Source organism: Camelina sativa, chromosome 15, assembly GCF_030686135.1.
Source record: "Camelina sativa cultivar CO46 ecotype springtype chromosome 15, ASM3068613v1".
NCBI lineage: Eukaryota > Viridiplantae > Streptophyta > Magnoliopsida > Brassicales > Brassicaceae > Camelina > Camelina sativa.
The window spans coordinates 8,202,878-8,229,719 of NC_141894.1; the positions used below are offsets into that span (position 1 = coordinate 8,202,878).

At 34.2% G+C, this 26,842-nt stretch overlaps 5 protein-coding genes and 2 pseudogenes across 6 annotated transcripts; 3 read left to right on the forward strand and 4 right to left on the reverse strand.

The window, feature by feature from the left end:
• Positions 1-218: 218 nt before the first annotated feature.
• LOC104746059 (gibberellin 2-beta-dioxygenase 4-like) lies at positions 219-2,740 on the forward strand. Its single transcript, XM_087489474.1, has 3 exons — positions 219-665; positions 1,525-1,891; positions 2,291-2,740. Exons 1-3 carry the CDS (start codon positions 319-321, stop codon positions 2,579-2,581), a joined length of 1,005 nt encoding a protein of 334 aa, XP_087345600.1. The 5' UTR covers positions 219-318; the 3' UTR covers positions 2,582-2,740.
• Positions 2,053-11,146, forward strand: LOC104746060 (E3 ubiquitin-protein ligase UPL6). 2 transcript variants are annotated; one of them, XM_010467445.2, is made up of 26 exons: positions 2,053-3,265; positions 3,762-3,859; positions 3,972-4,099; positions 4,476-4,587; positions 4,736-4,916; positions 5,044-5,226; positions 5,411-5,593; positions 6,049-6,130; positions 6,275-6,387; positions 6,537-6,832; positions 6,972-7,068; positions 7,357-7,497; positions 7,628-7,711; positions 7,827-7,913; positions 8,099-8,239; positions 8,368-8,493; positions 8,612-8,710; positions 8,978-9,045; positions 9,147-9,213; positions 9,419-9,589; positions 9,687-9,776; positions 9,866-9,946; positions 10,046-10,119; positions 10,227-10,298; positions 10,396-10,485; positions 10,616-11,146. In XM_010467445.2, the coding sequence occupies exons 1-26, from the start codon at positions 3,107-3,109 to the stop codon at positions 10,680-10,682; spliced, it is 3,090 nt and encodes a 1,029-aa protein (XP_010465747.2). In that variant the 5' UTR covers positions 2,053-3,106; the 3' UTR covers positions 10,683-11,146. The 2 variants fall into 2 exon arrangements, 1 of the variants encoding a protein (XP_010465747.2); XR_015582763.1 differs by having other exon boundaries at positions 2,748-3,265; positions 7,827-7,839.
• Positions 11,147-11,315: 169 nt separating this feature from the next.
• On the forward strand, positions 11,316-12,254 carry LOC104746062 (stress-response A/B barrel domain-containing protein HS1). The gene is made up of 2 exons (XM_010467446.3): positions 11,316-11,695; positions 11,883-12,254. The coding sequence occupies exons 1-2, from the start codon at positions 11,553-11,555 to the stop codon at positions 12,070-12,072; spliced, it is 333 nt and encodes a 110-aa protein (XP_010465748.1). The 5' UTR covers positions 11,316-11,552; the 3' UTR covers positions 12,073-12,254.
• A 524-nt stretch (positions 12,255-12,778) lies between these two features.
• Positions 12,779-13,328, reverse strand: LOC109129323 (pectinesterase inhibitor-like; annotated as a pseudogene).
• A 1,828-nt stretch (positions 13,329-15,156) lies between these two features.
• Positions 15,157-15,787, reverse strand: LOC104746063 (pectinesterase inhibitor 2 pseudogene; annotated as a pseudogene).
• A 4,355-nt stretch (positions 15,788-20,142) lies between these two features.
• Positions 20,143-21,504, reverse strand: LOC104748253 (pectinesterase inhibitor-like). The gene is made up of 2 exons (XM_019236691.2): positions 21,455-21,504; positions 20,143-20,809 (listed from the first exon to the last, which is right to left on the reverse strand). The coding sequence occupies exons 1-2, from the start codon at positions 21,502-21,504 to the stop codon at positions 20,218-20,220; spliced, it is 642 nt and encodes a 213-aa protein (XP_019092236.1). The 3' UTR covers positions 20,143-20,217.
• A 50-nt stretch (positions 21,505-21,554) lies between these two features.
• On the reverse strand, positions 21,555-22,129 carry LOC104748254 (pectinesterase inhibitor-like). Its single transcript, XM_010469926.2, has one exon. It carries the CDS (start codon positions 22,125-22,127, stop codon positions 21,555-21,557), a length of 573 nt encoding a protein of 190 aa, XP_010468228.2. The 5' UTR covers positions 22,128-22,129.
• Between the last annotated feature and the right edge of the window lie 4,713 nt (positions 22,130-26,842).

A 26,842-nucleotide genomic window follows, 5' to 3' on the forward strand; every position in this document is an offset into this window, starting at 1 on the left:
TCTTTGTTACTTAAATTGGAGAAGGTTGCTTTAATACGTTGCTTTCACAGAAATATGTATATGCTTAGACACACACACATATATTCTTGTAAGTATACATGTCGAGTTTAGATGAATCATCTTTGGTTTTCAAAAATAAGGATATTTATATAAATATAACGTGAGCCCACTATATGGTCACATCAAATCCTCCTCTCTCTTTAGTCTTTATACATATCTCCCGCATGTGTGTGCTTACACAGGCGTTAGCTCATCTCTCTCTATCTAGCACAATTTATCTCTCTAAACTTATCCATATCTCCTCCTGTCTCTCCAAAAATGGTGAAGGAGTCCCAGAAAATCGTGGCCGTAGATCAAGACATACCCGTGATAGACATGTCCTTGGAGAGGTCACGAGTGTCCATGCAGATAGTCAAAGCTTGCGAGACCATTGGCTTCTTCAAAGTTGTCAACCACGCCGTTGACCCGGACGTTACCTCCCGGATGGAGCAAGAGTCCATAAACTTCTTCGCTAAACCGGTTCTCGAGAAGAAATCGGTCTTCGGTTATGGATTGAAGGACATTGGGCTCAAGGGTGATGTTGGAGAGGTCGAGTATTTGCTCTTTCACACTAATCCTCTCGTACTTTCTCAGTTATCCTTTGGTAACGAATCTACCAAGTTCGGGTACGTTACATTATACTTGGCTAATGTATTTAATTTACAGATCTGGTTAATATGTAAAAAACCAGTTAAGATTATATACAACATAAAACATGAGTTCAGTATACCTGTATATCAGTGTATGTTATATAATCTAATGCATACATAAGTTAATGTCAAAATGCAGTTTCCTGTGTATTTAATGCGAGAACCTTTCCGTATATATATACGAAAATTGCATGCATGCATGTATATGTATAGTTAAGTTAAGTAATATGAGTCTGATTGTTTTTTACTTTTATGTTAATAGTGTGTCTATGAACAAGTGAATTTTAAATTGTTATATAAGAACAGAAAAATGCTAAGGTGAACCTATCATAAAATTAAAATGTAATATTGACTAATTAACAAGTACTTTGAATTGTGTTTTCAACCAACTTCATATATATATATATATATATTTGTTTGTGTTGGTGGATAAATTCACTTTGAGTCGTTGACAAATTGAAAACATTAAATTTGAGTCAGCAAATTAAATTTCAGAAGTACAGCTTCTCAGTCTGTCTACTCCAGCGGGAACGGGTAACTTTTTTTTTTTTTAACTTAGACAATGCATGTTGTGTGTACAGTGTGTATAATGCAAATTTACATCAACAATTTAAAATATTTACTTATGGAAAGACTTAGAGGTTCTTAAATTATCTAAAGCTCTTTTCTTTCTTAAACTGTTAAGCTTTCTAAATTTCACTAATCTAACAAACCTAGTATTTCATTAATTTCACTCTAAAAGTACACATATGAATGTTTCGATGTTCTCTTATATTACATAATATCCATTCCGTATAATGAGCAACTGGCGATGTATGACATGTCTGTTTGACAGCTCGGCAGTGACTTGTTACGTTGAAGCAGTTAAGCAGTTGGCGTGTGAGATCTTAGATCTCACGGCTGAAGGACTAGGGCTCCCACCTCATACCTTCAGCAAGCTAATCAGAGCCGTTGATAGCGACTCAGTTCTTAGGCTTAATCACTACCCATCGTCCGATCAATTCCTCAGTGGAGCCAAGCTCTCTGATATGTCCGTGTCATTACCGAGAGTTGGGTTCGGGGAGCACACAGACCCTCAGATCTTGACAGTTCTTAGATCCAACGAAGTAGGGGGGCTCCAGGTGGCGTTCCCTGACGGTAGGTGGGTCTCTGTCTCCCCTGACCCTTCAGCCTTTTGCGTAAACGTAGGTGACCTTTTGCAGGTCAGTCCCTAAAAGTCATTTACACATTGATTATGTATATGTAACATCTTGGTTACTTTATAAACTAATTAATCTGTTCATCATCTATAATTTTTTAATTTTCATTTTGTAGACCAAAATAAAAAAAAGTTATATATGCGCCAAACATAAATTTTAAAGATAAACTTAGTATGCAACAAGTTACTGTTTCTCCAAAAGTATATAACTTGGTCACGTCCGAAAACACATTAGCTTTCCTCTATATATCCGGGTGTTACCAATGAACCGTATATCTTTTTTATGTACAATTTTTTTCTCTGTCGAATCCAACCTATATACATATTCACGAACAAGCATAATAATTTTCAACATGTAAGATTCTATATGATTTTACTAAGCTTGCTGTGAATGCATGTCTAGGTAATGACTAACGGGAGATTCATAAGCGTACGACACAGAGCGGTGACTACCGAACATGCAAGCAGGCTATCGACGGCGTACTTCGCCGGTCCGTCCGTCCATGCAAAGATAGGCCCTCTTCCGGCAATCATCACTGCGGCAGATCAGCCACGGCTTTACCGGACGTTCACATGGGCCGACTACAAGAAATTTGCTTACTCGTTACGCCTTGGAGCTAACCGTCTTGACATTTTCCGCTCATGTGTCGATGATGAGCATGATGATGAACTCGGGTCTAATAAAAGACTATAACTAGAGAAACCATAACACATAATCAATGATGTCACAGCAAAAAAAAATCAACCAACCAAAAGACACCATTTTTTTCTTCTCTAAACAAATATGCCAAAACCTTTTTGTTTTCCCGTGTAACACGACACGACCCAATTATTAAATCTTCTTCTTCTAAAAGACTCGAAAACGTCGTCGTATTAAGACTCACCACTCACGAAGTTTCCGTCCTTCGTTTTAGAGTCGGCTTGGCGAAAAATTACTATCCCTCTCTCTTAATTGGTTTTGGTTCCTTTCTTTCTTGCTGCTCCTGTGAAATTTGTTGTTTAGCTCCTTTGTACGCGAATCATCCAAATTCGTAATCTTGTTTTCGTCTTTGAAGAATCAATCTCTCTTGTTCTGTTATCTCAAGTTTTAGGGTTAACCCCGATCAACATCTTTTGGGCTCCTTCAATCGAAGCGTTGAGTAAGAAATAAGAGAAATCTTAGGGTTTCCGTGGGGGGTGAAATTGTGTATTGGGTAATCTAGGTTTTTAGCTCAAGAACATGTTTTTCCCCGGCGATCCATCGACTCGGAAGCGAGTTGATTTAGGTGGCCGGAGCACCAAGGAGAGAGATACTCGGAAGCTTCTCGAGCAGACGAGAATGGAGCGTAATCGTCGGTTGTTACAGAAGCAGCAGAACTCTGCTGCCCTCAAAATTCAGGTTAGGAACATTTATGATCCTATTGAAAAGCCTTTTCTTTTTGGGACTGGGTGATTTTTTTTGTGTGTGTGTGTTTTCTAAGCAATGTAGTTGTAGAACAAACATACTGAGTTATTTTGCAAGAAAGGTAGAATCTTTGAGCTATGTAGTGTGTACTTTTGATAGCTTTGTGAGGTTTGATTGGATATTGAACCGACATTTTCCTTTCCTGGTTCCTGCTTTTGAATTTCCATTGTCCTCGTTAAGGTTTTGGCCTCCTGTTACAGTGCCCTGCTGTACAGGTCTCGTGGGTTTTGTTGAGGGGTAGTAGGATTTAGGATTTAACCATTGCGATTACAAAATTTTAGCTGGAGCTGCAAATGCAACACTTTAAAATTGTTTTTTTTTCTGTTCCCTCTTATGTGGACACGCGCAATTGTTGTGGCTAAGGGAATATTTCTTTTGAACCGTTTATGCCTCTCTGATGGGCAAGGTGCTGACTAATTTTTGGCTACAGAAATTCTTTCGAGGTAGAAGATCTATGGCCATTGAGCGCGCAAAGGTGCGGCATGATTTCTGTGAAACATATGGGAATAAGTGCCAGAATGTCGATAGGTATTCTTCTTTGGTCTATTATGTTTGCTACAGTTTCTTGGTCGCAATATGGTTAAATGGTTACTATTATGTCTATTGTAACCCTTTCTGACATTTTCTTTTCTGCATACAGACATTGCTTTGAGCCAAGTTCAAGTTTCCTCCGTCAGCTTCTATTTTTTATCAAGGCACAAAACTCGGGAGATTTTGTGATACTTGTGGAGACTTGTCGGCTTATGAACAATTTCGTTCACAGCAGTGGTATTTCCAACATCTAGCATGCATCTTTTGTTGACACTTTTTAATCAATTCATTCAAGAGTTTGATCATAGTGCTTTTCCTTCTTAGGTAACCGTTGTAAGGGGAATCATGTTCTTTGTTTTCATTTTGCTTAATCAGTTTTTTATGTCTGCGTACTCTTGTTTAATATGTTAATCTTACGAGCATTAAAATTATAACATTGTGCGAGGAATGTCCCTTTCACCACAAATTAAACTCTCCCGTTTGCTGTTTACATCCTCACACATACACAATATTATTCTTATTTCGCGTTTGACAGATAATCGTTTCTCTAGTTTCTTCCCAAAAACGACTGGGATCTTGCCTAATGATATTACAAATTCTCATCATATGACAGGTGACATTGTCGGCCTTTTTTCTGGATTGGACTATTCCGCTGAGCATAATTTGGTGGACTTTAGAGTAAAGAAACTTGCATTTACCTGCATCGAGGCTATACACCAGAATAGGTAATATATATGTACATATCTTTGTCATCTCTCATTTTGTAGAGTGTATAGCTCTTTTTGTATCAATCGCTGACCAATCGTCGCTATCTTGGCCTTTTGAGTTCTGTTATTGAATTCATTTTTACCTCCTTCTGATTTTAATTATCAGGTACCTTTTAAGGGATCAGCTCTTAGTTACTCCTGAAGAAGCTAGCATTTCAACAGCTATCTTGATGGAGGCAATGACGTTGTTGCTAGATCCTAAGCTGCCTTGGGTTTGCAAAATAATTAGCTATCTACAAAAGAGAAACATATTCAAACTGGTCCGAGAAATGGTCACTACGGCTAAGGTATTTTTTAACAGTTCCCCATGATTATAACCCACGACCTAGTTCTTCTAAGTTACTGCGCATTAAATTGGATTGCTGTTCTATAGTTGGCAACCTATCCTTCTGAAGTAATCGTGGTTTGTTGCAGGAAAGCCCAAGTGGTCAGACTATGACCGACAGCATCCTTTCACTAGAAAGAGTATTGATACTGATAGTACCACATATTGGCCGTGAGCCATGTTGCTGCCCTGATGTTGATCCACGTTGGAGTTTCTCATCTATGATCCTTACAATACCTTTCATATGGCAGCTCTTCCCAAACTTGAAAGTGGTTGGTTCCTGAACTCATGTTTCTTAGTCACGGATAAACGCTAGCTAATCACAATATATGTAATATCATTGAAGCGAATAATAGCTTTTGTTTCTTATAAATTTGTGTTTGACCCTGAGCTAAATAATATCTTCATCGTGAGCATCTATTTAAACTTTGGTAAACTCATAGTCTCATTGTCCAGGTCTTTGCCAGCCCAAGTCTAAGTCAACACTACATTCACCAGATGGCTTTCTGTATTCAAAAGGGTACTTGTGTTCTCCCAAGTGAAACAAGCCTGGAATTCCCTGGTTATGCTTGCCTGCTTGGTAATACGTTGGACACCGCAAATGTGGTGTTGTCACTACCTGAATGTTCATTGGACTTGGTAGGTTCCCAATGCAGTTTATTTTTTTGTCTTTGTGTGTGTATGTGTTAGCTACTGTGGTTGGTACTTTAGTGCATGATTACTTGATTTTTTTTTCCTAATTGTTAGTGATTCACCTTGAGGTGTTCATGTTGAATACTCAACAGCTTATGTATATATCTAGAGAATTGACAATTATTTTTCTATTAGTATTTCTATTTACTTGATATATGGGGTAAAGAAGGTTCAGAGTTTGGCTACAGGTGATAGCGCCACGTAAAGTGGTAGTGTGGTAGTGTTGCGGAAAGAATTGATCTATTTTATCTTTGCTGCTATACAATCGCTTTTACGATTGAGAGGGTTGCATTTGATGTGAAAAATCATTCATTAATGTTTGAAAACTTTACCAATACTATTTGCTCCCAGTTCTGTTTGATCCTAATGTTCCTTTGTTTTTCTTACTTTCTATTGACCAGGCAATTGACATTGCATCAGTTGCAACTTTCTTATTGGAGACGCTTCCTCCTGTGAAATCATCAGAAAAAGAAAGCAGACAGAGTATAGCATTCTTTTCTTGCTATATTATCTTCGCACATGGCTTCAGTTTGTTATCCTAAAGATTTCCTGTCCATTCTGCTCGCAGTACTTCTTCACCAATTTGATCTTATTCTGAAAGAGACTTGTACTGTTATCATGATACAGGTTCCCCTGATGAGGATGATATGTTGATTGACGCTGTACCAGAAGTAGTCTTGAATAGGGATTTGGAGCAGCAGATAACCAATGCTATAGACTCACGTTTTCTTCTGCAGTTAGTATGTACCTACTCTCTGTCATATGGAAGTACATTAAGTGCTATCCCTCCTCTGTGATTTTTATTTTTATTTTAATTCAAGTGCTATGCCTCCTCTGGATCAATTGATTCTTAATCTTAAACTAAGTAATATTAGTTTCATCCCTGCAGACAAATGTTTTGTTCCATCAAGTTCCGCTTAGTACGCAGTCATATGACGAAGATAAAGAAGCATTAGCTATTGGCACAGCCAGTTCTTTTCTGTATGTAGCATTCAACACTCTCCCTCTTGAGCGGATCATGACAATTTTGGCTTATAGAACCGAGCTTGTAGCTGTGTTGTGGAATTATATGAAACGATGCCATGAGAAGCAGAAGTGGTCATCCATGCCTAGACTCCTAGCTTACCTTCCAGGGGATGCTCCGGGTTGGCTGTTACCTCTGGTTGTTTTTTGTCCTGTTTATAAGTAAGTTTTGTTTGATTTAATGCCACTTTTTTTTGGAGTATGAGTTAAATGTCACTCTCTCGTATGTCTATAGGTATATTAGTTTCGTGAGGGTGGTTTAATACTTAAAAAGTGGTTTAACATTGTCGTTGATGATCAGGCATATGCTAATGATAGTTGACAATGAAGAGTTCTATGAACGAGAGAAGCCATTATCGCTACAAGATATCAGGTTGCTGATCATTATTCTTAAGCAGGTAAGTGTTTTGATTAAGCATTTTTGCAACTTCGACGTGAAGAGTTTTGGATATATGATTGATGACTCAACGTAATTAATGACGCGATTAGCTGGGGCTTAGACTGCTACAGAAATATAATAAGCTAGATTGGCTTTGTATTATCATATGGATGTTTTTTTTGTTGCAGTGGTCATTCAACTTGATGTTTACACAACAGTTTCTTTTGGACTCACCAAAAGAATAGTATTTTGTGTCATGCTTGTACTTTTCTAAATATTTTGTGTATGTTCGCTTTTTTTTTTCCAGGCTTTATGGCAGTTACTATGGGTGAATCCCTTTGCGCAACCTAACACTGGGAAATCTGTCTCCAACGACCTCTCGAATAAGAACCCTGTTGAGTTGATTCAGAACAGGGTTGGGGTTGTTGTCTCTGAGTTGCTTTCACAGGTATGTTCTGAAACGAAGTTAACACTCCTTGACCAATTATGGCTATTTTGACTGTAAGTCAGCAAGACTAGCTGACTAGGTAAAGATCATTTATTCATTTTATTATCCTTGTTGATGAAATTTTCCGTAGTTGCAAGATTGGAACAACCGGCAACAATTCACTTCCTCGAGTGACTTCCAAGCTGACAGTGTCAATGAATATTTCATCTCTCAGGTGACTACTACACTGCATTTTCGTTTAATGTGTGTGACATGCCAACACTGAAAGTTGGTTATCATATTTACTATAATTTTCCTCCATCATTGCTGATATTGTTTTCTTTCTCCAGGCCATAATTGAAGGTACGAGAGCCAACTACATACTAATGCAAGCTCCTTTCTTGATTCCGTTTACAAGCAGAGTCAAAATATTCACAGTGAGTGGCTGTTAGGATATGTATATCTGATGAATGATTATCTTTTGTACGGTTTTTAGGAACCTAGAAGAGCTAATTAACATAACTTGCATGAGTAATCTGGGTCAATGGGGGATTATACTGTATGTACTTGCTCACTGTTTACTTTGCTGCGGCTGCATTTACTTGCTGGCCATCATTTGTAGACACAATTAGCAACAGCGAGGCAGAGTCATGGATCTCCAGGAATTTTTTCTCGAAATCGGTTCAGAATACGAAGAGATCATATCTTGGAAGATGCTTACAATCAGATGAGTCAATTGTCAGAGGATGATCTTCGGGGGTCGGTAAGTACTCTTACCTGATATCTGTCTTCTAGCAATTCTTTGGTTCGACGTATCCATATTTTCGTTCCTGTGTCTCTAATTTGTTTTATTTTTGCGATACATATGATGCAAATAACTACTGCCTGTAGATTCGTGTGACATTTGTCAATGAACTCGGCGTTGAGGAAGCTGGTATTGATGGTGGTGGCATTTTCAAAGACTTCATGGAAAAAATTACCCGAGCAGCTTTTGATGTGCAATACGGGTTGTTTAAGGTCGTATGTCTAGTTTTACTCACTCAATTTTTTTGTGGATTCACAGTTTACCACACTCCATCATGTTTGCATGTAGTCTGTCTTTCTTTAACTGAATCTTGTGCATGCTTTCTTTCAGGAGACCTCTGATCACATGCTATATCCTAATCCTGGATCAGGAATGATACATGAACAGCACCTCCAGTTCTTTCATTTTCTCGGCAGTCTTCTCGCAAAAGTATGGTATTTGATTGGTGGCCTTGATGCTGAACTCTAACCGCTTTCTCTTCCTTAAAACTTATATATGTAGGACAGAAGTAATCCATCATACTTGCATACATTACTGGTTCTACTTGCCATGTTTCCATGAAAATAGATTTAGGGGTATAATTGTCTTGCATGTTTTCATAGAAATTTGTTGAACTTGGCGTTTTGTCTTCATTGAAGTTGATTTACATCTGTAAGGATAAGACTCATAATTTTTCTTCCCGCTATCTTGTTGCAGGCTATGTTTGAAGGGATTCTAGTTGATATACCATTTGCAACGTTTTTCCTCAGCAAATTGAAACAAAAGTACGTAAATTTCCAACTTCAGCTTCCTGTCATGTTATTAGTTTATTCAGCTCGCATAACTTTGTGAACATGTTGTGAAACTTATATCGTTCTTTGGCTAGGTACAACTATTTGAACGATTTGCCTTCTCTGGATCCTGAGTTGTATAGGCACCTTATATTCCTGAAGGTGAGTTTTACTGAACGATCTATTTTCTTGTTGCTTTGTGGAACTGGGAGTTAGCTGTTAGCATAGATGTGCGAAAATGCTGAATTCTGTTTTTTTTTCATTGAAACTGAATTTGATTGTTTACCTACAAGAATTTTGTCTCTTTTTCTTTTCTTTTTAGCTTTGTCCACTTTATAAGTCTTCAATTACATTATGATATTTGCAGCGTTTTAAGGGTGATATCTCAGAGTTGGAGCTTTACTTTGTTATTTTGAATAATGAATATGGTGAGAGGACAGAGGAAGAGTTACTTCCAGGGGGGAATGACATGCGAGTGACAAATGAGAATGGTATAACTTTCATTCATCTGGTTTCCAATCATCGGTTAAATTATCAGGTACTTAGGAACCACTTACCTCTCATTTATCTTAGCACACCTGAGGCCACCTTATAAAATCAACAGCTTTTTATATCATCCCATTTTTCGGATGCAGATACGCCAGCAGAGTTCCCATTTCCTGAGGGGGTTTCAGCAACTCATTCCAAAAGAATGGATCGACATGTTCAATGAGCATGAACTTCAGGTGCCGATGGATTATTGTACTTGCTTTGTTAGTTGTTCCATCAAGGAGCATGAACGATGGAAAAGTTCATTTGTGGGCTTTGGTTGCAGGTTCTCATATCTGGTTCAGTTGATAGTTTGGATATTGACGACTTGCGAAACAACACTAATTATGCTGGAGGCTACCACGCGGTGAGTGGTTCTTCGCTGTCAGCCAAAATGCCATTGTGAATTAGCGTAGAGATACTTTTGAAACATTGTTGTATAATTACGTCGCTATATTCTTGACAGGGACATTATGTGATCGATATGTTCTGGGAAGTTATGAAAAGCTTCTCAACTGAAAACCAGAAGAAATTCTTAAAGTAGGTCAAATTTCGCAGTTACTACAGTCTTTGTACCCAATGATTACTATAGTCTATTTGTTTTCGTTAATGGAACTAAGAGGTATATGTATCATCTTCAATTTCAGGTTTGTGACGGGCTGTTCACGAGGACCACTGCTCGGTTTCAAATACTTGGAACCTGCATTCTGCATACAAAGGTAAATTACACAGATTAACAAACGTGTTTGACTTTTGTGGGATTTGGACAGGTAACATAATTATAAAAGATCCATCCTCGTTTGGAAATTGTTTCAGGGCTGCTGGTAGTGCGAGTAACGAATCAGTTGATAGACTACCGACAGCAGCCACTTGTATGAACCTTCTTAAGCTTCCGCCTTATCAAAGGTTTGTCCTCTTGTGAAGTTACAAATCTCTTTTTGGTTTTTGCTCAGTAAACAGAAATCATTTGTTGCCAAAGTACATTTTCTTGCACTTGGTGCTGTAGTTAAACATGTCTTTTTTGTCAATGATGCAGCAAAGAGCTACTAGAGACCAAGTTGATGTACGCCATAAGCGCAGAAGCGGGTTTTGATCTGAGCTGAATAGCGCTTCCTGCCTTAAAGACAAGACTATCATGGCCCCAAATCGAGCAGGCTTCACCCTTTTGTTTTAATTTTCTAGCGTTCCCTGTTATGGTCCAAAATCGTAACCCTGTTAGGCTGATGTGGAGGCTGAAGAATGTGTTGGCTCTGAAGGAATCTAAGAGACGGATGTAGAGGGGAACGTGTACTGGATATTATTAACTAACGGGATTCATTTGCAGCTCAGCTCTTCTTTAAAAAAAATGTGAGAACTAAAAGAAGTGATTACTGGGAAGTCTTCTTATTCGGAGGTGCCTGAGAGTTAAAAATTCAGTGACAGATGATGATGGGGAATAGATATAAAAATAAGCGTTAAAATAAGACTGGTCTTTTAGTGCGTTAGAGTGGAACTAAAAAAATGCTGTAAATTATTTGCTTATTTGCATGTTACATGATAAAATTTGTAAATTATTTGCATCGTACCACGTCTTGTAGAGTTTTAACCCTCTTTTTTTTTTTTTTGGTCGTCATGATTAGTAGATTAAAACGTCATCTAGTCCTCTCCTCTCTAAGGAAAACAAAGATGCAGTATTAAGTGAGATCGACTTGTAAAGATTAAAGTGTATATAAATGGTATACTGGTAAAGTGTAGTTATCGCTTTCACCATAAACCAACCAAGTAAACCTAACTGTTTATAAGTTAAAAAGCTACCAGTGATGTTATGTTTTATTGAGATGTCAGCTTAACCAAAAACAATGCGACGACGAACGTATGTATTTGCACCTTGCACGTTGTAAAAGATCCTGACCGTCCATTTATAGATTATAGTCAAACTCCACCACAGTCGAGAGAAGAGAGAAGAAGTGGAAAATATCATATCAGAGACAGAAATGGAGGAAGCTAATAAGGGAACTGTGAAGCACGTACTGCTTGCGAAATTCAAAGATGGGGTAAGCCCTGAGAAAATCGAAGAACTCATCAAAGGTTACGCCAACCTCGTCAATCTCATCGAACCTATGAAAGCTTTCCACTGGTTTGTTCTCCGATCCTTTTGTGTGTTTTGTAATCATATTCCTGATCGAACTATTTAGATCTGAATCATGCTTCTTAGCGTTTCGCAAATCGAGATCCAAATTTGCTCTCTTGTCTTTTTTTTTTTACTGATTTCTGGGTGGCTTTGCACTTAAAACCTGAGAGATGATGATATGTATAAATTTTAGGGGAGAAGATGTGAGCATTGAGAATCTCCACCAAGGTTACACTCACATATTTGAATCCACATTTGAGAGCAAAGAAGCTGTTGCTGAGTACGTTGCTCATCCCGTTCACGTTGAATTCGCCACCATGTTCCTAGGCAGCTTGGATAAAGTTTTGGTTATAGACTACAAACCTACCTCTGTGTCTCTCTAATTACGTTGCTGCAGCCAATTCTCTCATCTTGTGATCTTGTTCAATAAAGTATCTTCCTTTTCAGTTATGACCTTTTTGGTTTGCCCTTCATTGTTCTCATCTTTTCCTATGGTGTTGACTTGATGTGTAAAACGATCTTGAGTTTTTTTTACTGGATAATGAAGAGAGTTTGGTTTCAGATATTTTTCTCTTCTTTGCTATATAAGTCTAATACTTACCAGTTGTTGCCTGTTAATTTACCTATGTAAAAAAAAACAAGATGCGAAGAAACCAGGTTCTTGATGTAGTGTATAAAGAGTATGAAGGGAGATTGAATTCTATTGAAAGCTTCTGATGCATTTGTTTGTGCAGAACCAAACAAACGTGATCATTGCAAGTGTTGGAAACTCGTGGAATGGGTCTCTGATTCTTTAGTTAGACCACAAGTCCCTATTCTAAAAGAGAGAAAAGCTTCGCTATTCTCAGCATTAGATAGTTATCTGATTAGTATTATTTTCTATACTTTACCAAATTCTCTTATCTTTGGTGCTAAAAAGGTTTATTGTAGGACAACTTTAAAGGTTCTATGGATATGAATATATGATTGTCACAAATTTACACCAGAGGTAACGAGATATGAGTATGACAGTAGACACAGTAATTTAACTATAAATTTATTCCTTCCCATCTTGCAGGTGAAAAACGACAGAGAAAACTCTACAAAGAATCAGGACCTCAAAACGTCAGAGAAAACTCTAGCAATGTGTAACGTTCTTTTAAACCGCATATTGCGTAATGGAACATAAGCCGGCACATTTTTACGTCCTTCAAGAATAGCTTCACACGAAGTTACACTAAGAAAGGCTCTCGCAGCCACCTGAGATGCTAACTCGTACTCCTTGGAGATAGAAAACTCTATAGCTTCGTTGATCGATTTAGTGGCCAAGTCATAATAATTTAAGCAAGAATTATACGGGAACTTGAGCGTCGGATCAGTCGTGGTTCTTGCTAAGGCTAACATCATTCGTTGGTTCTTATAGCCAAACGATAACGTCTTTTGAAAGACCAAACTGAGAAGACCGTTCACGTCGCTGCGGAACGTCATTGGATCATCGGTAAGCCAAGTGATGCAGAAGTGCTTGCGAATTGTCGGTGTTGAGCAGAGTTGGTTGAGTAATTGAAATGTGACTCTTTCACTCGGAGACAAAAGATGAAGACAAAGGAGTGATTAATAAAACAAGGAGAAGAGGAAGAATTGAGACGCAAGGAAAAGCCATTGTCTTGGATTTGAAGAATCCCATTATACTTAGATGTGGGAAGTGCTATTGCTTACTAATAATAATATATATAGTTTTTTTTTTTTATGACAAAAGTGACAAGTGTAACTCCTATGTGTGTGTTTAATAAAATGTGACCGGAATCTGTTTATTCTAGTCAATTGTTGACTCAAATTAATGTGTGAACGAGCGTAATTTTTGAAGGCTAATTAGGATTTTAATTTGGGTAGACATTAATCTTTCCTTCAAAAAAATTCACCCTTACTGGATGTGAAATTCTTCTTTAGCTAATTCAAATGATAATGAAACAGTAAAAAAAAAAATCTTGTTGAATAAAATATATTCCTTTTCAATTATCCTTTCATAAACATATTTGGGTTTGCCTGCATTGTTCACATCTTTTCCTATGTTGTTGACTTGATGTGTAAAACATCATGAGTTTGATTTTCAGATATTTTTCTCGTCTTTGTTATTAGTCTAATACTATAGTTGTTGTCTCTTAATTTCTTCTATCAAGAGAGGTGAGGAATATTAGTATTCTTCTTACTTTACTTTCCCGAATTCTCTTATCTTTTGTGCTAAAAAGGTTTATTATAGGACAATTTTAAAGGTTCTATGGATATGTATATATGATTGTCAAATTTACACCAGAAGTAACGAGATATGACAGCCTTAGCGAAGATGCAAGACAAAGTAATTTAACTATGAATGTATTCATTTCCGTCTTGCAGGTGAAAGATACACAAAGAATTAGAACCTCAAAACGTCAGAGAAAACTCTACCAATATTACACATTCTTTTAATCCGCACATTCTCTACCAACATCATACGTCACATTTTTACGTCCTGCAAGAATAGCTTCACACGTAGTTATACTAAGAAAGGCTTTCACAGCCTCCTGAGATGATAACGAGTACTTGTTAGAGATAGCAAAATCTAAAGCGTCCTCCATCGATTTAATGGCTAAGTCATAATATGTTAAGCAAGACCCATACGGGATCTTGAGCGTCGGATCAGTTGTGGTTCTTGATAAGCCTAACATCATTCGTTGGTTCTTATAGCCAAACAATATCGTCGTTTGGATGACATAAGTAAGAAGACCGTTCACGTCGCTGTCGCTGCCGAAACGTCATTGGATCATCGGTAAGCCAAGTGATGCAGAAGTGCTTGTAAATAGTCGGTTGTGAGCAGAGTTCGTTAAGTAATTCTTTTGTGAGTGATTACAAAAGAAGGAGAAGAGGAAGAATTGAGACGCAAGGAAAAGCCATTCTCTTGGATTTGGAGAATCCCATTATACTTAGATGAGGGAAGTGCTATTGCTTACTAATCTATAGTTTTTTTTTATGACAAAAGTGAGAAGTGTAACTCCTATGTCTATGTGTGTGTTTAATGAAATGTTTCCGGAATCTTTTTATTCTAGTCAATTGTTGACCCAAATTAATGTGTGAACGAACGTATTTTGAGGGCTAATTAGGAAATTAATTTGGGTAGACATTAATCTTTCCTTCAAAAATTCCACCCTTACTGGATGTGAAGTTCTTTAATATCCTTAAAAATATATGAAATTCTTCTTTAATATTCTTTAATTCAAAATGGTATTCAATCAGCTATTATTATTCAATTGATAATAAAACTGTTAAAAAAATCTTGTTGAATAAAATATAATCGCATTGTTCTCATCTTTCCCTATGTTGTTGACTTGATGTGTAAAACGATCATGAGTTTGATTTTCAGATATTTTTCTCTTCTTTGTTATTAGTCTAATACGATAGTTGTTGTCTCTTAATTTCTTCTATCAAGAGAAGTGAGGCCTATGCAAATACAAGATGCTAAGAAACCAGGTTCTTAATATTCTGTGTAGATATCAGTGTACGTATTGTAACTGTGTGATGTAATCGTCTAAAGAGTATGAAGGGAGATTGAATTCAAGCCCTTTTTTCACATCATGTTCGAGATGACAAGAACAATGCCACAAATGTTCTGAAAATCACCACTGTTCTTTATAGCTGAAGAAGGGTCAACTTTGAAATTTTCCATGTCTTCTTGGCATGTTGTAGGCCCTTCCATAGCTGCTGATACCTTGATGTTCAACCCTGCACCATCCCCTGACGCCAGGCTCTTCTTAGCCTCATTGAGACTGCTGATTGCACTCTTATAATGTTGTACGCACGAGGTGTATGCTTTCTTGAAAGTTGGGTTGGTTGCTGTCTTGGCTAGAGATTGGATTCTATTGAAAGCTTCAGATGCACTTGTTTGTGCAGAACCAAATGTGATTTTTGCAAGTGTTGGAAGATCAGCACCTGATGTCTTCGGGTTGGATTTCATGTAGCTCGAACAGAATGGTTTTTCGCTTTCCCGCAGATTGCTTTTATGTCTGCCACTTGTGCGTTCAAGGAACCAATCATTACAAAAAACATCAGAAAAGACACTAAAACTCTGTTCATCAGATATGTTGACATCTTTGCTTCTTTCTTTTTTTATGCTCGTTGGTAGATGGCCTTGCTACGTCTGATGATACATATTTGTAGATGCTTGCGATCGATTGTTTCCACTAGAACTAATTATAGAATCTCGTGTTCTGATTCTTAGTTAGACCACAAGTCCTAATCTAAGAGAGAGAAAAACTTTGCTATTCTTAGCATTAGTGCAGAGATAGTTATCTGATTAGTATGAAGTAATGAGATGCATGCTAGATCTACAGACTTGTAGGACATATATGTATTTGCGACGCTTAACAGAGAGATGAGAGCATAAAGAAGAGACGACACAAGATATTTGTTAACGGTTTGGATAACCTACATCCTAGGGGTCACTTCCAGGATCATTCACTAGAGTTAGAACACAAAAATCACATTTGCCACTTCCAGTATCTAGCACACACTTGTGTCTACCACTCTAATCTACATTAACTAAAGGAACCACCACTCTTTGTGTTTTCGGACGAGTGTGAACCTCTACAAAAACCACCGACAGATTCTCTATCTTGCTGGTGAGACAACACCAAACACAACTATGTATGCTTCTCTCAATTTTAGGTCCAAGGTGCTTAATCTTCTTCTTGTTACCACCTCTTCCTTCTATACCTCTTAGAGTTCTCCACAAACCCTAGGTTCCACAAGCTTCTTCCTATTGTCTTTTGGTTAAAAGCTTGTTCTCTATTTTTCAACTTGACCCATGCCTTTTGTTCCTGTCGCACCTGACACAAGCATGCTTCTCTCACACAGCCACTTCACTGTTTGCTGCAACTTGAAGCTTTTCCGCTCTGTTTCACTACACAACCTCTTCATGATGCTGCTTTGTTTTCTGCTCTATATTGCCTCAAGTTTACTCAACTGCTAAACATATTTTTATGTTGTATGATGGAGCTGATACCTTCTTCTGCTCTGTTGCGTTTTCAGGTTTACTTTGCTGCTTATGAAAGGCTTGTTCTCATGATCTTAAAACATGATTGGTTGAGCTCTGACTTCTTGGATCTTCTCAATAAGACTCAAGGTTCATCACGCCACTTCATTCCATGTGACTTCACATTGACCTGTCTTGGCAGAGCTAGTGTTCTCTGATTCTCTGGCTAAAGAATCATTGCGTCTGTGTCTGTACATGTGTTCAACGTTACTCGTCGTTTGTAGCTGTCCATGTATATGCATCAGTCTTGTTCACAGCTTCTTGATCTTATTTTGTTGAGTCTATAAATCAGTAACAACCTCAATACATCTTCATAGCATTCTTCTTACTTTACTTTACTTTCCCGAGTTCTCTTATTTTTGGTGCTAAAAAGGTTTATATTGTAGGACAATTTTAAAAGTTATATGGATATGTATATATGATTGACACAAATTTACACCAGACGTAACGAGATTTGACAGCCATAACGAAGATGCAAGACACAGTAATTTAATATGAATTTATTCATTTCCCTTCTTGCAGGTGAAAGTTACACACATAATCACGACCTCAAAACGTCTGAGAAAACTCTACCAATGTTACACATTCTGTTATACACTATATTGCGTTCTGGAACATAAGCCGGCACATTTTTACGTCCAGTAAGAACAGCTTCACACACAGCTATAATAACAAAGGCTTTGGCAGCCGACTGAGATGTTAACAAGTAGTTCTTAGAGCTAACAAACCCTATAGCTTCCGCGTTCAATTTAACGGCTGACTCATAATATGTTATACAAGACCCATACGAGTTTTTGAGCTTCGAATCAGTCGTGGTTCTTGCTAAGCCTTTCATCATCATTAGGTCATTGTAGCCCAAATAAACCTTCGCATGACCAAATCCAGAGTTCGTTAAGTAATTCTTTTGTGACTTTGTCACTTGGAGAAAAAAAAGAAGACAAAGGAGTGATTGATAAAAGAAGAAGAAGAGGAAGAACGGAAAGTACGCTTCTTTTGAGGCCAGGAGAAGGCATTTTCTTGGATGTGGATATATGTTGGAAGTGCATATATTGCTTAGCTTTTTTGGATGACAAATGTGGTAAAACTGTAGCTCCTATATATATGGCAAGCTTTATCTTTGGTGTGTTAAGGCTAATGAATTGTGAACCAAATATGTTTATTCTAGTCAATTGTTGCCTCAAATTAATTTGGGAAGACATTAATATAGAAAATCCACCCTTATTGGATATGAAATCTAAGATATCTTTATAAATCTATGAAATTCTTCTTCAACTAAATTCAAAATGGTATTCAATCCATCATTTTTCAATTGATAATAATGAACCAGTCAAAAAGTATCTAGGTTGATAGTTCATTTCCATATTTGAAACAAACAAACAAAAATTCTCATAGGATTTTAAAAAAAAATGTCGTTTGAACCATACTCCAACAATCCCTCAAACCCTCAAATTTTGAAGGATTTTAAATTCCAACAATATCTTAAACCCTCATCTTATCCATAACGGATTGGTTAACGATGAAGTAAACGAGTGTTAGATGCATTGTTATAAGATTTTATGACATATCCATTTTGGTTTCGTCGATAATATTGATGTTTTAAAAGGATAGATATTCAATATCTATATTATTATTTTCACAACATTTCTTTGGAAGAAGGCTTGGAGTTCAAACTTATTTACACACAATGCCATTATAATTAATTGTATTATTAATTTGAATGCTATATCATTAATTTGAATCACCATTTCTATATTTAAACAGCATTTAATAAATGACCGGTCACAACTCACAAGAGTGTTATTTTGGTGTCAAATAGCATTTTATTTACGTGTTATATTTATGATAGAGAATTAAGTTTTTAACTTATGTTAAACATAATATAGATTGTAACATGTTATATTTACGTGTAAACAACATTTAATAAATCACCGGTCATAAGTTAAATCTATGAAATTTTTCTTCAGCTAAATTCAAAATAGTATTTAATCCACCATTTTTTAATTGATAATAATGAATCAATCAAAACAATATCTAGCTTGTTACTTGCTAGTAAAACCTCTATAAATTAATAATGTTGGGACCATGCCATTTTATTAATTTATAGTGATATTTATTACTTTATAATGAATTACTAATTTATAGATATACTTTATTTTTTTTTTGTTTTTAAAAAGTTATGAATTGAGATCATTTTATAAATATAAGACTAGACTTTCAAATGTTGTAAATTTTATGGTTTTGGAATTCAATTTGTAATATTTTTTAAAAATTATTGATAATAAATTACAAGTACTATAGAAAATTTACTTATACAAATGACATACATACATTCGAATTTATGAATAATAATATTAATTGTCGTATTTTAATAGTCTATCAAACTATCAAAATGTACATCATGCATATCTAGAAATTGATTTTTTTTTTTAAAAACTTACTTATTTTTATGACTGTTATGCAATATTTTATATCATTATTGTTTAAAAATACAACATAAAAATTGTTTTATAGATATGTATTTTAGGAGTAGCATACATTATTATATATATGTATATGTGTAAATTTACATAATTATTAATTTCTTAGATTATTGGGACCATATTTTACATGAGAATTTCAAAAAAAAAAATATTATTTTATTATCTTATCGAATTTTATTATTTTTTACATTATTCCCACTCGGGACAAGGAAAATTTATTAATTTATATTCTTTATTCATTTTAAGAATATTAATTTATATAGGTTTTGCTGTAGTTCATTTCCATCTTTGAAACAAACAAACAAAAATTCTCATAGAATTTCCAAAAAAAAAAAGTCGTTTAAACCATGAACTTAATATCAAATGTTGTTGACGAGCCAAATAGACATGTCCTAAAATTTTCTAACGAAGCAACTAACATCCGTTTTCTACGTCGTTAACTAATATGATATCAATAAAATGATGTCGTTTTGTTAATTGGAAAAAATGCCGTTTAATACGAGTATACGACATTTGATGTTTTAAAATGATAGTTAAGATTACTTGACGTTTTAAATGGTTTTCGGGAAAGTTTATGGTTTTAATGGTGTTAATTTGAAAATTGATGGTTTAAACAACATTTTTGTCCATCAACAAAATAAAGTCATCTTATCGATAACAGATTGGTTAACTACGAAGTAAACCAGTGTTAGATGCATTGTTACCTAGATTTTATGACAGGTCCATTGTTATATAAAAAAAGACATGTTGATGTTTTAAAAGGATAGATAGTCAACATAACTTTTGTATTTTTAGCAGCGAGATGGTTATCTAATTAGTATTCTTCTTTACTTTCCCGAATTCTCTTATTTTTGGTGCTAAAAGGGTTTATTGTAGAACAATTTTAAAGTACCGAGATATGAATGTCTTACCGAAGTTGCAAGACACAATAATTTAAGTTTAACTATGAATTTATTCGCTTAATAGTCTTTTGTCTTCTTGGAGGTGAAAAATAAAAACACAAAGAATCAGAACCTGTAAACATCAGAGAAAACTGTACCAATATTACACATTCTTTTAAACCGCATATTGCGTAGTGTAACATCAGACGGCACATTATTACGTCCTGCAAGGTCAGCTTCACACGTAGTTATACTACTAAAGGCTCTCATAGCCGCCTGAGATGTTAACTCGTACTCATTCGAGCTAGCAAACCGTATAGCGTCCTCGATCGATTTAATGGCTAACTCATAATATGTAACGCACCACCCATACGATATCTTGAGCTTCGGATCGGTCGTGGTTTTTACTAAGTCTTTTATCATCGCTATGTTCTTATAACCAAACAATTGCGTCTTTTGGATGACCAATTCGAGAAGACCCTTGAATCTGATGGTGAACGTTATTGGATCATTGGTAAGCCAAATGATGCAGAAATGGTGGTAAATTGTCGGTTGTGAGCAGATTCGGTCGAGTGATTCTTTTGTGACTATGTTAGTTGTGTCACTCAGAGACAAAGATGAAGACAAAGGAGTGATTAATAAAAGAAGGAGAAGAGGAAGAATTGAGACGCGAAGAAAATCCGTTGTCTTGGATTTGGAGAATAAGTATGTGTATGCCCTTAGATGTGGGAAGTGCTATTGCTTACTAATATACATATATAGTTTTTTTTTTTTTTTTTTTTTTTTGTTAAAAAGTACATATATAGTTTTTTTTTGTTAAAAAGTACATATATAATTTTCTTGGATAACAAAAGTGACAAGTGTAACTCCCATTTGGCATGCTTAATCTTGGTGTTTGTGTGTTTAATGGAATGTGATCACCCAAATCTGTTTACCCTAATCAATATTGTTGACTAAAAATAATGTGTGAATTAACTATTTAGGGGGGACAATTACAAAATTAACATCTGTCAAAAAAAAAATTACAATATTAATTTGAGGAGAATATATCTTTCCTAAAAATAATCCACTTTTATTGGATGTGGAATTCATAAATATCATCCTTTAAAATCTATGAATTCTTCTTCAGCTAAATCAAAATGGTATTCAATCCACCATTATTCCATTGATAATGAACCTGTCAAAAAATATCTTGGTTATTAATCATTCATTTCCTTCTTTGAAAAAAATATTTTAAAAAATAAAAACTGAAAATATTTCAAGACCTTGGGTTATTACGTTAGTGTTCATATAGTACGTATGTATGTATGTTTGTATCTTCGTTTGGGTACAAGATTTATTATAGTCACAAATTCATATATACCAGAAGTAACGAGAGATGAAAGTCTTAGCGAAGTTGCAAGACACAGTCATTTAACTATGCATTTATTCATTTAATAACTTTTTGCCGTCTACACACAGAATCAGGACCTCAAAACGTCAGAGAGAACTCTAACAATGTTACAGATTCTTTCAAAATCAAAATTGCGTTGTGGAACATAAATCAGCACATTATGACGTCCTGCAAGGGCAGCATCACACACAGTTATACTTTTAAGGGCTTTCGCAGCAACCAGAGATGTTAACTGGTAGTTCTTAGAGCTAGCAAACCCTATAGCTTCCTCGATCAATTTAATGGCTGGGTCATAATATGTTGTGCAAGTCCCATACGGGATCTTGAGCGTCTGATCAGTCGTGAAAGATGCTTCACTTTTAATCAACGCTAGGTTAGTATAGCCCTGAAAACGCGTCTTTTCGAGGACCAAACCGAGAAGACCGTTGAAGTCGAGGGTGAACGTTTTTGGATCAGCGAGCCAAAAGATGCAGAAGGGTCTGTTTATTCCCGGTTTTGAGCAGAGTTGTTTGAGTGATTCATTTGTGACTTTGTCAGTCGGAGAAAAAGATGAAGACAAAGGAGTGACTGACAAAAGAAGGAGAAGAGAAAACTCTACCAATGTGTAACATTCTTTTAAACCGCATATTGCGTAATGGAACATAAGCCGGCACATTTTTACGTCCTTCAAGAATAGCTTCACACGAAGATACACTAAGAAAGGCTCTAGCAACCACCTGAAATGCTAACTCGTACTCCTTGGAGATAGAAAACTCTATAGCTTCGTCGATGGATTTAGTGGCCAAGTCATAATAATTTAAGCAAGAATTATACAGGATCTTGAGCGTCGGATCAGTCGTGGTTCTTGCTAAGCCTAACATCATTCGTTGGTTCTTATAGCCAAACGATAGCGTCTTTTGAAAGACCAAACTGAGAAGACCGTTCACGTCGCTATACTAACCTAGCGTTGATTAATAATATATATAGTGGGAAGTGCTATTGCTTACTAATAACAATATATATAGTGTTTTTTTGGATGACAGAAGTGACAAGTGTAACTCCTATGTGTGTGTTTAATGAAATGTGACCGGAATCTGTTTATTCTTCTAGTCAATTGTTGACTCAAATTAATGTGTGAACGAACGCATTTTGAGGGCTAATTAGGATATTAATTTGGATGTGAAATTCTTTATATCCTTAAAAATTTATGAAATCATTCTTTAGCTAATTCAAAAAATGGTATTCAATCAGCCATTTTCAATTGATAATATGAAACAGTTAGAAAAAAAGTCTTGTTGAATAAAATATAATCCTTTTCAGTTATGGCCTTTCATAAACAGATTTGGGGTTTGCCTGCATTGTTCTCATCTTTTCGTATGTTGTTGACTTGATGTGTAAAACGATCATGAGTTTGATTTTAGATATTTTTTTCTCTTCTTTGTTACTAGGTAAAAGTCCGCGCATATGCGCGGATTGCTGTATTAATTATGTTAATTAATTTTAATTAATTTAATAATTATAAAGTTTGCCAATATTTTTAGAAATGTCTCTCTCATCTATCTATTTTCAAAAATATCCATTTTTAAATATGCAAAATTATAAAGTTTTATAAGATTTATAAGATATTTCTAGATAGTACGTACTACTTAGAGACTCGATCCAAATATTTATAAGGTTTCTTTTTTGTCAAATTTATAAGGTTTGAAAGGTTTTTAAAAGGTATTTATAAATTATATATAAAATTTTACACACACACATATATCTATAGATAGTTTATGTATATTTTCTAAGATTATACGTATTTCACTTTTTTGTGGTATTTTTAATAAAGTTTTTAAAAGGCGTAGTTTTCAAAAGTGGTATTATATATATATATATATAACAAATAAATTTCCTAAATTCAATAATCAACTTTTATTTATTCAAATCATTACAATATCAAATTATATAAAGTATTTCAATATAACTATACATACATATTTATCAAATTTTTTTATTTTTTTATTGTTCAGCCTGCATAATAGACCTCTTTATGAGATAATGTTAGAAATACCTTTTTGTTGATACCCCTTTTCAAAAATACCAATTTTTTGGTTATTTTCATTTTTGTCCTCTTTCACACAATTTTTTGGTTAAATTAACTTCTAGAATTTTTTGTTTTTGATTTGGATTCTCTATTTTAGATGTAGGATATAGTTTTGAGGGGGTAGAGTTTAGTATTTGGAGTTTAGGGTGAAAATTTAGTTATGTTGTATATTAAAAAGAGTATTATTGAAAATGAACATCAAAAATTGTATTTTTGCAAAAAGGTATAGTAAAAAGGGTATTTATGCAAATGCCCCTAGTTTTGTTTGATATTTTTGACTATTCAAGGTAAAACAAATACTGTATATTGTACATAATAAAAATGAGTATATACTATGATATTCAAAAATTCAGTTTATGTTCTAATACATAAACTAAAGAGTTGAATAATTAAAATCCAAATCAGTTTAATTTTTTTTAATATAAATTAAATACATTCCCTATAAAATCATATGAATTGCTACATAAACTAAAGAGTTAAATAATTAAAATCCAAATCAGTTTAAGTTGTTTATATAGATTAAGTACATTCCCTATATAGATGATTTCTTTAGCTTGATTATCTTACTGTGAAATGATCAAAATTAATATTTTTTTGAATCTACGTGATAAGTTTTTTTTGTATAGCCATCAAAATTTTATTAGATATATGTAATTTAAAATTCAAATAATAAGAAAACAAAGAAGGAAGGAAGCAATACATAAAACAAACAAAAAAAAAATTAAAATCTCAATATAAGATATATCCAACTAAGTATATAACTAAACACTTACAATGAGTTTTCAACCCATGCAAAAACATAAACAAAAGAAAGAAAATATTTAGAATTTGACATATGGTGGAGGAGGATGTGAGAATAATTATTTATAGGATTTGAAGTCATAGAAGTTATATTTCTAAAATAATTTAATTAAAGGAGCTACAATTATAATTGATAATGTGTTTAATTGAAAATAAATGTAGGAAAACAATAGTTAATTCACAATATATGTAATTTCAGTTACAGTTTAGTAGTAAATAGTAAATTTAAAGTATGAATTTATGTATATGATTAAATGAGTTGAATTTTAAGTTTAATTAAAAAGAAATATTATATTTTAAAACATTAAAGAGCAAATTGACCAATAAAGAGCAAACTGAACAAGTTATATATATATATATATATATATGTGTGTGTGTAAAAAATGAATATTTACTATGATATAAACTAATACATAAACTAAAGAGTTAACTGCTGAAAAAAAAACTAAAGAGTAAAATAATTAAAATCCAAATTATTTTGTATGTAACAAATTAAATGTATTCCCTATGAAATCATATGAAGTGCAATCAAGAGCTTCATATAATTATATGTTGGATCACAAGAACTAAATATAATGATGAGTATACTAAAAATATGTATTACAATTTTTTAGAGCTTAGAGAGAATTAAAGAAAATTAATTTAATTATTGTATTACAATAGTTTATTTTCTTAAAACATTGCATTCTTTTACAAATAAAATAAATATATAAGAAATAATCAAATATCTAGATAAATAATAAAGAAGATTTCTTTAGTTTGATTATCTTATTGTGCAATGATCAGAATTAATAATTTTTAGAATCTGCATGATATTTTTTTTGTATAGCCATCAAATTTTTATTATACATATTTAATGTAATTTTTTTATTATCATATGTAATTTAAAATTAAAAATAATAAAACAAAGAAGAAATGAAACAATACATAAAACAAAGAAATAAAATTGAAAACACAATATAAGATATATCCAACAAAATATATAATTAAACACTTACAATGAGTTGTTAAAAAAAAACACTTACAATGAGTTTTCAACTCATGCAAAAACATTAAAAAAAAAAGTATTCAGAATTTGAGATATGGTGGAGGAGGATGTGGGAATGGTTATTTATAGGATTTGTAGTGATAGAAGTTATTTCTAAAATAATTTAATTAGAGGATTTACAATTTTAATTGATAGTGTATTTAATTGAAATGAATGAAGGAAAACAATAGTCATTTCACAATTCATTTAATCATATATATAAATTAGTAGTAATTATTGAAATTAAAGTATGAAATTTCAGTTACAAATTAGTAGTAATTAGGTAATTAGTAAAATAAAGTATGAATTTAGGTAATTAGGTAATCTAGGTGCTTCCCCACGCAACGCGTGGGTTGTGGTGTAATTGGCACTTTCTTGTTTTTTATGGTCTTTTTCGTTTTCTCTTTTGTATTATTTCGTTTTAATTAGTCATATATGGGCTTCGCAGTCACTTGTATTAATTGATATATCATGGTTTTTGTGGTTTTTAACCATGATATAAAGAGTCTTTTAGTGTCTTTTCATTTGTTTCTAGATTGTTTTTGAGTCTTTACAGGTTTTTAGCATGGAAGGAGCAAAATGGAGCAATTTGGATGTTTTGGAGCATAAATCTTGAAGAATCAATTTGGTCTCGGATGAAAGCAGGAGCATCGACCGACACCAAGATAGGAGGCATCGATCGACACTCATCTCTGCCGACTCAAGACCCAAGTTTTGGAAAATTTACAAATTTACATATTTGCAACATAAGTCCCTGACGTGTTTTAGGACATATAAATAGTGTTTTTAGGTTTTCCAAACCCTCAAGTTTCATTCTATCAAGTCTTTATTTTTTCTGCAACCCTGTGAGATTTTGAGAGCTTTGGAGAGAGAGATCTGCTTTGAGAGAAGAATTTCTTGAACTCCCTTTTACTCTTTTAATTTCAATTGCTTATTATTCAGAATCATATCTTGTTCATCATTGAATATGTCTGAGTAGTTTGCTTGTTAGGTTTAGGATTTTTCATAGGGTTTTTATGATCTATTAGATCTGAGATCTTTAGGGTTCTTAATCTTTTATGATCTTCATCCTTGGTTGTTCTTCACAATAATTCTTGATTGATCACCTAGAATTGTTATCTTAGGGAAATAAATTGATATGAGAATATAATTGTTTTCCTGATTAAACCATTGATGAGCAGAATTGTTTCTTACAAAGAGATTTGAATTAATAATTCTGTGAACTTATCTAAACCTGTTCTTAAAGCTGATTTATTACTTAGAATTTTACAAAGAGATTTGGATTTTCTGGTTTTAAATTTAGATATTATTTGCAGTGAGAACTGATTTAATTTACCAAAAGTTTAGAGTTCTAGATCTGATTTTTATTGTTTGAACCTTAATTAATTTATCTGATTTAATATTTCATAATTTTCTGAGAAATTCCCTAGGCCTAGCTTTTTGATCCTCTGAATTTACAACAGCT

Coding starts and splice junctions, on each gene's coding strand:
- LOC104746059 (XM_087489474.1), top strand. CDS start 319: ATGGTGAAGGAGTCCCAGAAAATCGTGGCCGTAGATCAAGACATACCC. Junction 666..1,524: donor AACGAATCTACCAAGTTCGG/GTACGTTACATT, acceptor TCTGTTTGACAG/CTCGGCAGTGACTTGTTACG. Junction 1,892..2,290: donor ACGTAGGTGACCTTTTGCAG/GTCAGTCCCTAA, acceptor ATGCATGTCTAG/GTAATGACTAACGGGAGATT.
- LOC104746060 (XM_010467445.2), top strand. CDS start 3,107: ATGTTTTTCCCCGGCGATCCATCGACTCGGAAGCGAGTTGATTTAGGT. Junction 6,131..6,274: donor AGAAAAAGAAAGCAGACAGA/GTATAGCATTCT, acceptor ATCATGATACAG/GTTCCCCTGATGAGGATGAT. Junction 9,046..9,146: donor CTCAGCAAATTGAAACAAAA/GTACGTAAATTT, acceptor TTCTTTGGCTAG/GTACAACTATTTGAACGATT.
- LOC104746062 (XM_010467446.3), top strand. CDS start 11,553: ATGGAGGAAGCTAATAAGGGAACTGTGAAGCACGTACTGCTTGCGAAA. Junction 11,696..11,882: donor CCTATGAAAGCTTTCCACTG/GTTTGTTCTCCG, acceptor TATAAATTTTAG/GGGAGAAGATGTGAGCATTG.
- LOC104748253 (XM_019236691.2), bottom strand. CDS start 21,504: ATGACTGTGTCTTGCAACTTCGCTAAGACTTTCATCTCTCGTTACTTC. Junction 20,810..21,454: donor TTCATCTCTCGTTACTTCTG/GTATATATGAAT, acceptor CCCACATCTAAG/GGCATACACATACTTATTCT.
- LOC104748254 (XM_010469926.2), bottom strand. CDS start 22,127: ATGTTCCATTACGCAATATGCGGTTTAAAAGAATGTTACACATTGGTA.